General features: G+C 38.7%; 2 protein-coding genes across 2 annotated transcripts; both read left to right on the top strand.

Annotated features, from left to right (window-relative positions):
* Positions 1-1,205: 1,205 nt before the first annotated feature.
* LOC137720546 (cytochrome P450 89A2-like) lies at positions 1,206-3,027 on the top strand. The gene has a single exon (XM_068459631.1). It carries the CDS (start codon positions 1,258-1,260, stop codon positions 2,818-2,820), a length of 1,563 nt encoding a protein of 520 aa, XP_068315732.1. The 5' UTR covers positions 1,206-1,257; the 3' UTR covers positions 2,821-3,027.
* Positions 3,028-8,199: 5,172 nt separating this feature from the next.
* Positions 8,200-9,982, top strand: LOC137721477 (cytochrome P450 89A2-like). The gene has a single exon (XM_068460571.1). The coding sequence runs from the start codon at positions 8,218-8,220 to the stop codon at positions 9,778-9,780; it is 1,563 nt and encodes a 520-aa protein (XP_068316672.1). The 5' UTR covers positions 8,200-8,217; the 3' UTR covers positions 9,781-9,982.
* Positions 9,983-12,596: the final 2,614 nt, after the last annotated feature.

Raw genomic sequence — 12,596 nt, 5'->3', positions numbered from 1 at the left:
TGTTCTTGCGTGATGGAAATTTTTTTCAGGAACAAGGAAACAAAGCATGTTTGATGGGTTAGACACCCAATTGTCTTGTTGTCCTCTTATACCAAGTCACACGCCTGTGAAATTCAAACAGCACCAGGACAGTAATGCGGATGAGGTTTTTAAGGGAAAGGAATTTTTTTTTTATTTTTTAAATGGGGATTAGTTGTAAAGCCTACACTATATCAAACTTTAACAATCGGAACTGTTTATTTTTCAAGTTGCACCTCTTAGATCATCATTGCAAAATATTAGCCAAATCGAAAATATTTTGACATCTAATTGAGTTCAAATAAACTGACAAACACTTTTGTCAATAAGAAACGATGAAATTTCAATGTAATAATTAAATAGGTAAGTGGTTTCAGATTAAATTGAATTTTGCAAGGATGATGTATGAATCAAGACATACAAAATAAACGGCACGTATCGTTGAAGTTCGATGTAGAGTGAATCCCACGACTAATCCTTATTTTTTGAAAAAAAAATGATGATCCATCCCTTAAAGGACATGTACCTACGAAAACAAAACATCACAAGCGAATCACAGTTAGACATTTCAACTTTTTCACGTGACAATATGCAGTTGAATTTGGATAATGCCGCAAACCTGGCAAGTAAATTACACAATGCCATGCATTTTAGCTTCTTAACAGAGGATAATGTTATGGAGATTAAATTGGAAAACAAAATTTGTAAACTAAATGATGTATCATCAATATAAATAAATACGTTTATCAACGTTTAAGTAATACACTAATTAACAATTTCTAAATCTTTGTTTTCAAAATTTTATTTGACAAATTTAATCTCTATAACATTACTTTTTAACGAAACAATATGTGATGGCCCCGACCCATGATTACATTTCGACGTCAATGTCAACGTTCGTCAGCAAATACATCACTCCAAAATTTCTGAAAAATCAAAGTAAGATATTTTTCTTGCTCCACATGGTCGGAAAGGGACTCCTGATCCCTTTTACCTGAGCTAATTGAGTTTAAAATTTGGAGAAGTATTAAAATTGAGTTTAAAATCAAAGTAAGGTATTTTAAAGATTTCATTTTATACTTCTCGTAAATGTATTTTTCTTTCTCACTATAAAACGTTTAGAATGAGATTTTTGAAGTGTTAATAACAATTTCTAAAATCTAAACATTTAAAATTTGATCTAACAATTTATTAAGCAAACGCATTTGCCCTTCGTCTGATTGCTGCCGATTCATCACCATGGAAACCTGGTTCCTTATCCTGGTCGCCCTCTGCGTCTCCTTCCTCCTCAAAGCCCTTCTTTCTCTATTCCTACCCACTTCCATCTCCAAACCCAAGCCCCCTCCCGGGCCCCGCTACATCCCCATCATCGGAACTTTGTTATTCCTCCTGAAATCCTTCTCGGAGCTCGAGCCTATCATCCGCAAACTACAGGCCAAACACGGGCCCATCATCTCCCTCCGCTTCGGCTCCCGCTCCTCCGTCTTCATCGGCGACCGCTCCCTCGCTCACCAAGCCTTAATCCAGAACGGCGCCGTGTTCGCCGACCGCCCCCAGGCCTTGGCCACCAACGAGTACGTCAGCAGCAAACAGCACAACATCAGCTCCGCCGGATACGGCCCCACTTGGCGCCTCCTCCGCCGCAACCTCACCTCGGAAATCCTCCACCCTTCCCGCGTCAAATCCTATGGCAACGCCCGCAAATGGGTTCTGGACATCCTCGTCAACCGCCTCAAAACCGAGTCTCAATCCCAGTCCGAATGCGGCGGTGGCGGCGGTGTCAGGGTGGTCGACCACTTCCAATACGCCATGTTCTGCCTCCTGGTTCTGATGTGCTTCGGCGACAAATTGAATGAAGAGCAAATCAAAGAAATCGAGCGCGTTCAGCGCCAACAACTTTTGAGTTTCTGGCGGTTCAATATCCTCAATTTCAAGCCGAAATTGACCAAGATTCTCTTAAAAAATCGGTGGCGGGAATTCTTCAAAATCCTCGAGGAACAACGAGAAGTGCTTGTCCCTCTGATTCGAGCGCGACAAAACAGGGCAAAACAGGGCAGCAAAAACGACAACAAAGACGATGAATTTGTGTTGTCGTATACTGATACGCTGCTGGACCTAGACCTTCCCGACGGCAACGAAAAGCGGAAGCTTTCGGAGGGAGAAATGGTCAGCCTCTGCTCAGAGTTTCTGAACGCCGGAACCGACACGACTTCCACCGCACTGCAGTGGATCATGGCCAACGTAGTCAAGTACCCACAAGTTCAGGATAAGCTGTTTGCGGAGATTAAAGGGGTTATGGGAGAAACGGAAGAAGAAGTGCGAGAGGAGGTCCTGCATAAGCTGCCGTATCTGAAAGCTGTGATCTTGGAGGGGCTGAGGCGCCACCCGCCGGGGCACTTTGTGCTGCCGCACGCGGTGACCCATGACGTGGTTTTGGGGGGACACGTGGTGCCCAAGAAGGGGACTGTTAATTTCATGGTGGCGGATATTGGCTGGGACCCGCAAGTGTGGGAGGACCCCATGGCGTTCAAGCCGGAGAGGTTCTTGGGCAGCGGCGGAGAAGAAGAAGGGTTCGATTTGACAGGGAGCAAGGAGATTAAGATGATGCCGTTTGGGGCAGGGAGGAGGTCGTGTCCTGGGTCGGGATTGGCGGTGCTTCACCTGGAGTACTTTGTGGCGAATTTGGTGTGGAAATTCGAGTGGAGAGCTGTGGACGGAGATGACGTGGACCTGTCTGAGAAGCAGGAGTTTACTATCGTGATGAAGAATCCATTGCAAGCCAACTTAATCCCAAGAAGTTAATATGTGCGAGAATTTTGTACTAATTCTTCGACGCATGTTTAGCCGTTAAACTCATCAATGTATGTTCTTCATTGATTATGTAATCTCGAAAATTTGGGTTTTTAGCTCGTTCATGTGATCCAACAGAGATTTTGTTACTGTATTTACCAAGAAGGATCTTCGCCGGATCCTTTTTATGAGAATCCTGAGATTTTTCAATTATATCTATTCATCATAAATTGTGCGGTTAAAAATTATTGTAAATTTTTTAATTTAAAATTGAATATAAACAGTATCTGATAAAAATTGATCACACAATGTACGATAAATAGATATAATTAAAGGATTTTCAGGATCTTCACAAAGAGGATCCATTGAGAATCCTCACAAAAGGATCCGTTGAGTATCCTCTCTCCTGAATTTAGTGAGTGACTTGGGTGAGCTGTCATTGCTACTTTGCTAGTCACTACTCAAATCTCCTCCTCTTTTTTTACTCATTATTTAGGGACTGCCCAACAGCAAAGAGTATTTGAGAATTGATGAGAAGCCCACATAGGTACAAGTCTCATTTAATTTGGTGTTACAGATTAGCCGATGGTTAATTTGAAATCCAAGTTATTGGGGTCCGAATAAATCCAAGTTAAGGCTGCAGAGGAATGGTACGACGCCTCTCATTGTGTGTGCTCTAATGTTCCTAGCATGCAAGTCTTTGGCTTGGGATCCACCCACTCCACTGCAAGGAGGGTGAAGCTGAATGTCGACGGTTCTCGGATCAATGCTACTAAAAGTATAGGTAGATGAGGAGTGTTTTGAGGTAACATTGGTGATTGGCTTGGAAGGTTTTTTGTCAACTTGGGGGGTGGTCGATTCTGATATTTGGGGGCTAGATTTTGGACTAAAACTTCCAGTTGACGTGTGGAGATGGATTTGGTTTTAGTGGTTAATTACAACCGATACCAATTTTATGCTCTTGGAAATATCAGTACAGACAACTTATGACACGTATAACTGAATGTGAGTTAGTGCATGTCTACCGGTAGAAGAACATGGTGACAAATAAAATTGTTAACTGGAGCTATGATATGGATCTTGAGTACCATTATTTTGAGAATTATCTTGATTGGATTGGAACTCAAGTAATTGATAATATAATGTGAGTCTTTAAAACTCCAACTATCTGCAATAACTCTTTGAGCTAAATTTTTTTCTTTTGATCCATTTGGTGAAGAAAACGATTTTGATAACAAATGGAGGAATTGACATCTCAGCCATGCAGATGCATATCATTATTTGCGTTTTTTGAGTTTGGACTTTGGACTGTTTTCACATGCATGACACAACCGACTATTGCTTTAAGTCTGTATACGGAAATTCCTTCTATTTACTTTTGGCTTCAATCGATTGAATTCAATCAATGGATTACAATTCGAAAATAGAAGGTTAGGCAAAGCAATGAGTGGAGAAGAACCCGTTAATTTATCAGATATTCATAATGAGGTTGAAGGGATTTTTAATGATATTTTAGCGTTGAAATATTTTTGATATTTTAACCGTTAAATCTTTAGTCAAAAATACAAAAGTAAAAATTAAAAAATTAAAAAGCTTAGAGTATACTCTAGAACACATTAGTTTGTCGAAAAAAGTAGTAGAAAGATGAGATATAATTTGCAACACCATCGAATTATTTTGCGTATTAGTTAACGAAAATGTTGCAAGACCTTTGGATGTGATTTTACTGTATATTAGGTCTCGGAACTATTTTTTATTGATTTTTAAAATAGAAAAAAAAATAGAAAAATAATATAAACTAATAGCGAGGCCTCCAAAGAGATTTTTAGGTGTTAAAATCTTTGAAATGTCATAAATTAATTTTAGAAAACATGTGGTGCAACCAGAATGACTCAAGTTATGGCTTATAATGAATTTTGTAAAAGTTCCCAAAAATGATTGGAAAATGTTGGTTATAACTCATAGTTTTTATGAAGTTAGAATTTTTAGCTTTAGGAAATATTTTGCTTGGGATTTAATGAAAATGTTGCAATACCTTTGAATGTGATTTTATCCTTTATTAGGTTCAGAAACTATTTTTCATTCATTTTTAAAGTTGAAAAATAGAAAGAAAAATGAAGACTAATAGCAGGACCCTTATAGAGATTTGTACGTGTCCGACATCTTGGGAATGTCCTATATTGATTTTAGAAAACACGTGGTGCGAATAGAATAACTCTGACTTTGGCTTATAACAAATGTTGTAAAAGTTCTCAAAATCGATTGGAAAACTGTGGGTTATAACTCACAGTTTTTGTGAAAAAATTGAAATTTTGCGTCGGAGTTAAGGAAAATATTGCAAGACATTTGGACGTGATCCTACCGTTTATTAGATCCAAAAACTATTTTTTATTGATTTTTAAAATTTGAAAATAGAAAAAATATCTTTAAATTTAGGTTTTAAATAGTTGGTTTCAAGAATTTAAATGTGAACTATAATAGATTTTGCACATAAAAATGAGTTATGAAAACAATGAATATGATAGTTTGTTGTTGTGGTAAGAGAAATAAAATAAAATATAACAAAAATAAAAATAAAATAAAATAACTAAAAAAATTTAAAAGGGAGATCGGTAAAAGACCAGCGACTTGATCTGAACTCAGTCGCAAATATCTAGCGACTCAACTTCAAAACAATCGATAGTAAAATACCGACCGTATCCTTTTTTTCAATTTGTTTATTTATTTTTCCATTGAATTGATTTTTCTTCATAAATTACTTTATTTAGATTTGAATACCTTTAGATTTAAATTTAGATTCACATATGTAGACATCGAAATTTTGGTGAAATGCATTAAAGTTTTGACATGTCAGGGCATACATGGCATGCGCCACGTATCACACAAATTGTACATATGGCGTGTGACTCAACAAAATCAGACGAGTCATCAAGAATGACAAATGTCAACATTTGGCAGAAAGAAATTATTTAATTTTAATTTAATTAAATCAAATTTTAATTAATGGAGTCAAATCACGAACCAGCCTACAAAAGAGTCTTGTTTCTTTCGTCAATTAATCAAGGCCAAATCCATCCTTAGTCAAGGCTTGGAAAGTCATAAATAGAAGGTTCCAAGACAAAGAAAATGGTCCATAAATCATTTCACGCTCAGATGCTGAAGTTTTCAAATTCTGAAGCTCTTAACCACCCAAACACTCAAACACTCAAGAAGACTCGAAAAAACCTTCGTGTTCTTCATCAAATCCTGTGAAAAACCACCAAGCACCCCCACACGTGCCGGTTCCTCCATTGCCAAGAGCCAAAACCTTGCGGCATTCGTTCATCCAAAATCAAGTCATTGCGATCCTTGGATCAACAACCACAACACTACACATCTACACATTTCAAAGATCGAATCAGAGGATCAAGTTGTAAAGAGATTGTAACCCTACAAATTCATTAATACAAACATTTACTTTGTGCATGTGTTCTTATCTCATTTGCCGCAGGAAATTCGTGGTTACAATATCCTTGAAGAACACTTTGAAATTCCCTAACTACATACTTCCGTAGTTCCATTCGAATTGTTAAAAAACTCAAGTTTACCTTACAATAGTCGAATGACTATGCAAGAAACTTCTCGTGAAGTACTACGTTAGTCATCTTCGAGTATATATTACCACTGAAAGTTTTCCTATTACTTCCTCAGGAGTGGGAATCCAGGCTTCCGCTTGATGATTTATGAAAAATTAAAGCCAGACGGGCGATATGCTGCTGCATAAATGGAAACCATTGATGCTTTAACAGTTTCACGGTTCATCCCAAGCCGCGAAATTACGAGCATGCACGTAAAAAGTTATAAACAGACTACTCTAACCATGTGTGTTTCTATGCTGTTTGATTTCTTGTTTATTTCTTTGTTCATGCCGATAAAGTTGCACATCCACCGCGTCATCTTCGTCAATCTATAGTTCACCTTCTTCTCTGATCTGGAGCCTTGAGCTATCTTCGTCCGAGTGAAATTTTGATAAAATCAAGGGAGAGACTGAGAGCATGCGAGCAGAAATGAAAGGATTTGAAGAAGTTTGGGTATGTTGAATGGTTTATGGATTTATACAGCTAGAGAGAAAGAGAAATAAGAGATGGAGGAACTTGATGGGTTTCAATTTGGAATCGAAGAACGGAGAAGGCTCTGGAAGGTTTCAAAATGACGAAGCGAGAGGGCTAAAAGGAAATTGCCAAGTTTGTTTGAAATAGGCTCTAGAAGTTTTCATTGTATTATAGGAATTGTCCCATTCATTCATCCAAATTCGTAGGTTTCTAATCCCCCAACAATGCCCAACCATTATATAATAGAAATGGGCCGGTCCCGAGCCCCGTGGGTTTGAAGATTTGGAATCGCCCCGCCCCGAATATATCACCTCCCTATCTTGCTTTGTTTACTCTAAAAAAAAATGGACCCGTCCCAAATCTTGATTACCCACCTTGACCGGCGGGTTCTCTACCTGTTTCCCCACCCCTACCCTGAATTATCACCTCAGTAAAAATTAGGTTCTTGAATTATTTTTTGGGTAAAAGAAGTCCCTAAATTCATTAAAATTTGCTAATTTCATCCATATTATTATATTCAAAGCTATTTAATTTTATCCAATGTTTCGTCAACTTAAGTCACTTGACACACTTTAGAGTGTAATATCGTCATTTTCTCACCTATAAGCCTTTACCATTTCATATATGTTGCAAATCTAATGTCTAATTTACCCTCCAAAATTAACTTCACACACTATTTCTTTATGAAAATTACCAATCGATCATCCAATGTGTATCACATTTAAGTAACGTAACTTAAAATTGACGGAAAATTGAATATAGTAGCTTCGAATCGAATATTAGAGATGTAATTGATAGATTCTTATAATTCAATGACTGATTTTTCTGAAAAAAAATAGTTTATGAACCTAATCTTTGCTTAGGCGATAATTCAGGAGTAAATTGACAGTTCACCCCATAATATACAACACCTTGAGATGAACTGTCACCTAATTGCGATGATAATTTTCAGTGAATTCATGAAGCACAATAATGTTTTATTTGAATGTAGGACTTATTTTCTGCTGAAGTTGTCATTCTGTTCACGTATTTCATGAAAGAAACAGAACGTGTTTGATGAGTGAGAGACCTGTGCGTGTTAACGTGAAATAGTACCAAAGATAGTATGTACGTACGTAAACAAAACATTGCATGCGAATTACCTTTTTCACGTGGTAACATATATGTGGTTGAGTTCGGATTCTCCTAGAGATTATCAGCAGAAAATAAATAATTCGTCAGTATTTTTCATCTCTTTTCTTGCTCACCACGATTTCTTCATCTCTTTATATAGTTGTGGAAAATTAATAATTTATTGTCTCATTGCTTACAGTTCACCATGGAAACCTGGTTCCTTATCCTCATTGCCCTCTGCGTCTCCTTCCTCCTCAAACCCCTTCTTTCTCTATTCCTACCCACTTCCGTCTCCAAACCCAAGCTCCCTCCCGGTCCCCGCTCCATCCCCATCATCGGCGACTTCTTGTGGATCCTGAAACCCTTCTTGGAGATCGAGCTCATCATCCGCAAACTGCAGGCACAATACGGGCCCATCATCTCCTTCCCCATCGGCTCCCGCTCCGCCGTCTTCATCGCCGACCGCTCCCTCGCCCACCAGGCCTTCATCCAGAACGGTGCCTTATTCGCCGACCGACCTGAGGCCTTGGTCACCAACAAGTACACTACCAGTAACCAGCACACAATCGCCTCCGCCGGATACGGCACTACGTGGCGCCTCCTCCGCCGCAACCTCACCTCCGAAATGCTCCACCCTTCCCGCATCAAATCCTACGGCAACGCCCGCAAATGGGTTCTCGACATCCTCGTCAACCGCCTCAAAACCAAGTCTCAATCCCACTCCGAAGGTGGCGTCATCGGTAGTGTTAGGGTGGTCTACCACTTCCAATACGCCCTGTTCTGCCTCCTCGTTCTAATGTGCTTCGGCGACAAATTGAACGAAGAGCAAATCAAAGAAATCGAGCGGGTGCAGCGCCAACAACATTTGAGTTTCGGGCGGTTCAACATCCTCAATTTCAAGCCGAAATTGACGAAGATTTTCCTGAAAAATCGATGGCGGGAATTCTTCAAAATCCTCGAGGAACAACGAGAAGTGCTCGTCCCTCTGATTCAAGCACGACAAAACAAGGCAAAGCAGGGCAGCAAAAACGACGACCAAGACGATGAATTGGTGTTGTCGTATACTGATACGTTGCTGGACCTCGAGCTTCCCGACGGCGAAGAGAAGCGGAAGCTTTCGGAGGACGAAATGGTCAACCTCTGCTCGGAGTTTCTCAACGCCGGCACCGACACTACTTCCACCGCGCTGCAGTGGGTCATGGCTAACGTAGTAAAGAACCCACAAGTTCAGGAGAAGCTGTTTTCAGAGATTAAAGGGGTTATGGGAGAAACGAAAGAGGAGGTGCGAGAGAAGGTCCTGCACAAGCTGCCGTATCTGAAAGCCGTGATCTTGGAGGGGCTGAGGCGCCACCCGCCGGGGCACGTTTTGTTTCCGCACTCGGTGACGCATGACGTCGTTTTGGGCGGACATCTGGTGCCCAAAAACGGGACCATCAATGTCATGGTGGCGGATATAGGGTGGGACGCGCAAGTGTGGGAGGACCCCATGGCGTTCAAGCCGGAGAGGTTCTTGGGCAACAGCGGCGGAGAAGAAGGGTTCGATTTGACTGGAAGCAGGGACATTAAGATGATGCCGTTTGGAGTGGGGAGGAGGTCCTGTCCTGGGTCGGGGTTGGCGGTGCTTCACCTGGAGTACTTTGTGGCGAATTTGGTTTGGAAGTTTCAGTGGAGGGCTGTGGAGGGAGATGACGTTGACCTATCAGAGAAGATGGAGTTTACTGTGGTGATGAAGAATCCATTGCAAGCCCACATAATCCCAAGAATTTAATGTGTGTGAGAATTCTGGCATAATTCTTCGACGCATGTTCATGTTAGGAATTAGTTTAATTATCTGCAAATAAGGAGTCAGTTTAGATTGTGTACAGGACTACAGATAATTAGGAGGTATCTCGACTATTAATCATAGGATTAATTGTTGCATGGTTTAGCTATTTTTATTATTTCTACGTGTATTTATGTTGAGGTTTCGGTCAAGGAATAAACATCAACCAATTTTCATATTCTCGAGCTTTCAATTCTAGTCATTAGTTTCCGACAGTCCAGTCGTTAAATTCACGAGTAATACTATTCATACTATGTTTTTATATCATATTTCTATATCATTTTAGATGGCATCTGATGTGGACAACCATATCATTTGAAAAATTTGCAAAACCCAAAGAAAATGAGGAGAAAAACTTTTCGTAGACCACAATCATCATTTTATTAACTAGTTTTTCTTAATTATTAGTTTATTAAATAATGAACTAAATTTAAAAATCTGATTAATTCAAATGATGTAGCTGTCCACATCAAATGCCACGTAAGGTGGTATGAAAATATGGTACAAAAACATAGTATAAATATCGTTACTCTAAATTCACCAATTTATTCCTTACATTGATTATGTAATCTTGAAATCTTGGGTTTTTTTTATTCACTTTTGTAATTAAAGACAGATTTTATAACTTTTGTATTTAGTTTGTGAGTGATTTGACTGAGGTGTATTTGCTACTTTGCTAGTCACTCTTCAATTCCCCTCCTCTTTTTTTACTCTTTTATCGTATGACTAATACAACGTTCAAGAGCTTTCTCAGCCTCATTTTTTATTTAAACTCTTCCGTCTTCTTGTTTAGTTTAAACTCTTTCTTTCCGACGACTGGAATTGCTAGAGTTAGACTAGTTGATGCTTAGTGTTTTTCTTTTTTTTTTTCTTCCATGTTACCGAAAAAAATGCAACTTCCAATGATTTAAGTAGATTCGGTGAAGAAAACAATTTTAATAGCAAACGGAGGATCACACCGTCTTTTGGTATTCTTCAACATGCGCATAGAAGTATAGAATCACCAAGTGCTAGGTGAATCACAGTATTACTTACAAGGGTGAGAGATTTTGCTTAAGCCACATAATAAAATAAGAAGAACAATTTAACATTGAATTCGCCATCATGTTTTGATCACTAGATTGATGGTTGCATGTGCTAAAATTCCAGTACTTCAATTTACAATAGGGTAGGGTTTCTACCATCAGTCCCTCGACGTTATTTAATATTAGGGAAATTAAATTTAGAGACTAAGTTTGCAAACTAAATGATGTGTCACCAATAAAAATGAGTACATTTATCAACGTTTAAGTAATAAACCAATCATTAACTTTCATGTCTCTTAATTTTTAAAATTTTCTCTACAAATTTAATATTTTTAGCATTACCTGTATAATAAAGGAAAGGAGAGAAAATCATCGGGTTTAGGTGAAGAAGACAAAGTAGTAGGGAAATTGATGTTGCTTTTTTGTGAGGTAAATTGCTTTTGCAAAAGTGGTGTGTGTGAGTTTCCAAAAAAAAAAAGTAGGGTGTATGGGGTAAATAAGAATCATGTTTTTTTTATGGAAAAAAACGTGTTTACAAACACGGGACGTGTGGTGTTCAATAATATATTGTCCTTTTTAAAATTTTTCTTCTTATTTAAAAACACCTTTTAAGAAGAAAAAAACGTGTTTTTTTTTTTTTTATAGACAAATCTATGTAAATTGTAGAGGGCAACATGTTCTAAGAAGAAAAAAAACGTGTAATACATCATTAGATTACAATGTGTTGCCTCTACAATTTACATAGTCTTGACACCACCAACACAATGATACAAAAGTTGCATAGGCGTACCATAAAATTCTTCTCAACAAATCAAAAAGAAGAAATAGTTGTCTTTAGTATTATATTGTAGTGATATTTTTCTTTAGTTGTAAGTGAGAGATTTTAGGTCTGATTCTCGTCAAATTCGAATTTGAACCACATTATTGCTAACCTATTATGATGCTAAACTCACCCTTCTCCCTAGTGTAGATAATATCGTTTGTTTAAAAAATAAATAAAAGGTTATGGCAAAGAAATAACACTTCTCTCGTTTTTTTTCTCAAATGATAATTTTTATTAGATAAGATGTTAAATTATCCAAACAAACTTTGAATTCACTTTGGGGGGGTTCCAGGGAGCGGCGCGACATGGTGAGGTTTTGAGGGGGGGTGGGAGTGATGGATTGGGGTTTAATAAAATTGATAATATTTTAATCAATTAAATTATTATTTTATAATAAAATAGTGGAGATACATAATATAAGGTGAAGTGTCAATTTAGTCCTTGAATTAGGGATGGGCACGAGCCGGGCCAGGCCCAAATTTGGAGGGACTGGACCGTATCCGTTTTAAAATGCAATAGGACGGGGTGAGGCAGGTATTAAAGTTTTTGAATTAAGGACGGGCAGGTTCGGGCCGAATCCACGGGTCCAACAGAAGGAAACGATGTTGTTCTAAGTCTTATCTTACTTCGACGTCGCGAAACCCAGGTGCAGTAATGACTAGATGGTCAGATGGTCAGATGCCTAGGACAAGACCGTCGGTCGCGGCAACGACTCCTTCAACACCATCTTTTCCGAGACCAATGACGGAAGGCACGTCCGCCGCATCATCTTCGTCAATTTAGAGCTCACCGTCTTCTCTGATCTGGAGCCTTGCGCTATCTTCGTCCAATGAAATTTCGATAAAATCAAGGGAGAGACTAAGAGCATGCGAGCAGAAATGGAAGGATTTGAAGAAGTTTGGGTATGTTGAATG

The sequence above is a fragment of the Pyrus communis genome, chromosome 16 (genome assembly GCF_963583255.1).
Source record: "Pyrus communis chromosome 16, drPyrComm1.1, whole genome shotgun sequence".
In the NCBI taxonomy this organism is placed as follows: Eukaryota; Viridiplantae; Streptophyta; class Magnoliopsida; order Rosales; family Rosaceae; genus Pyrus; species Pyrus communis.
Note: the sequence above shows the minus strand (reverse complement) of the source record. Positions and strands in the feature narration are given on the sequence as shown.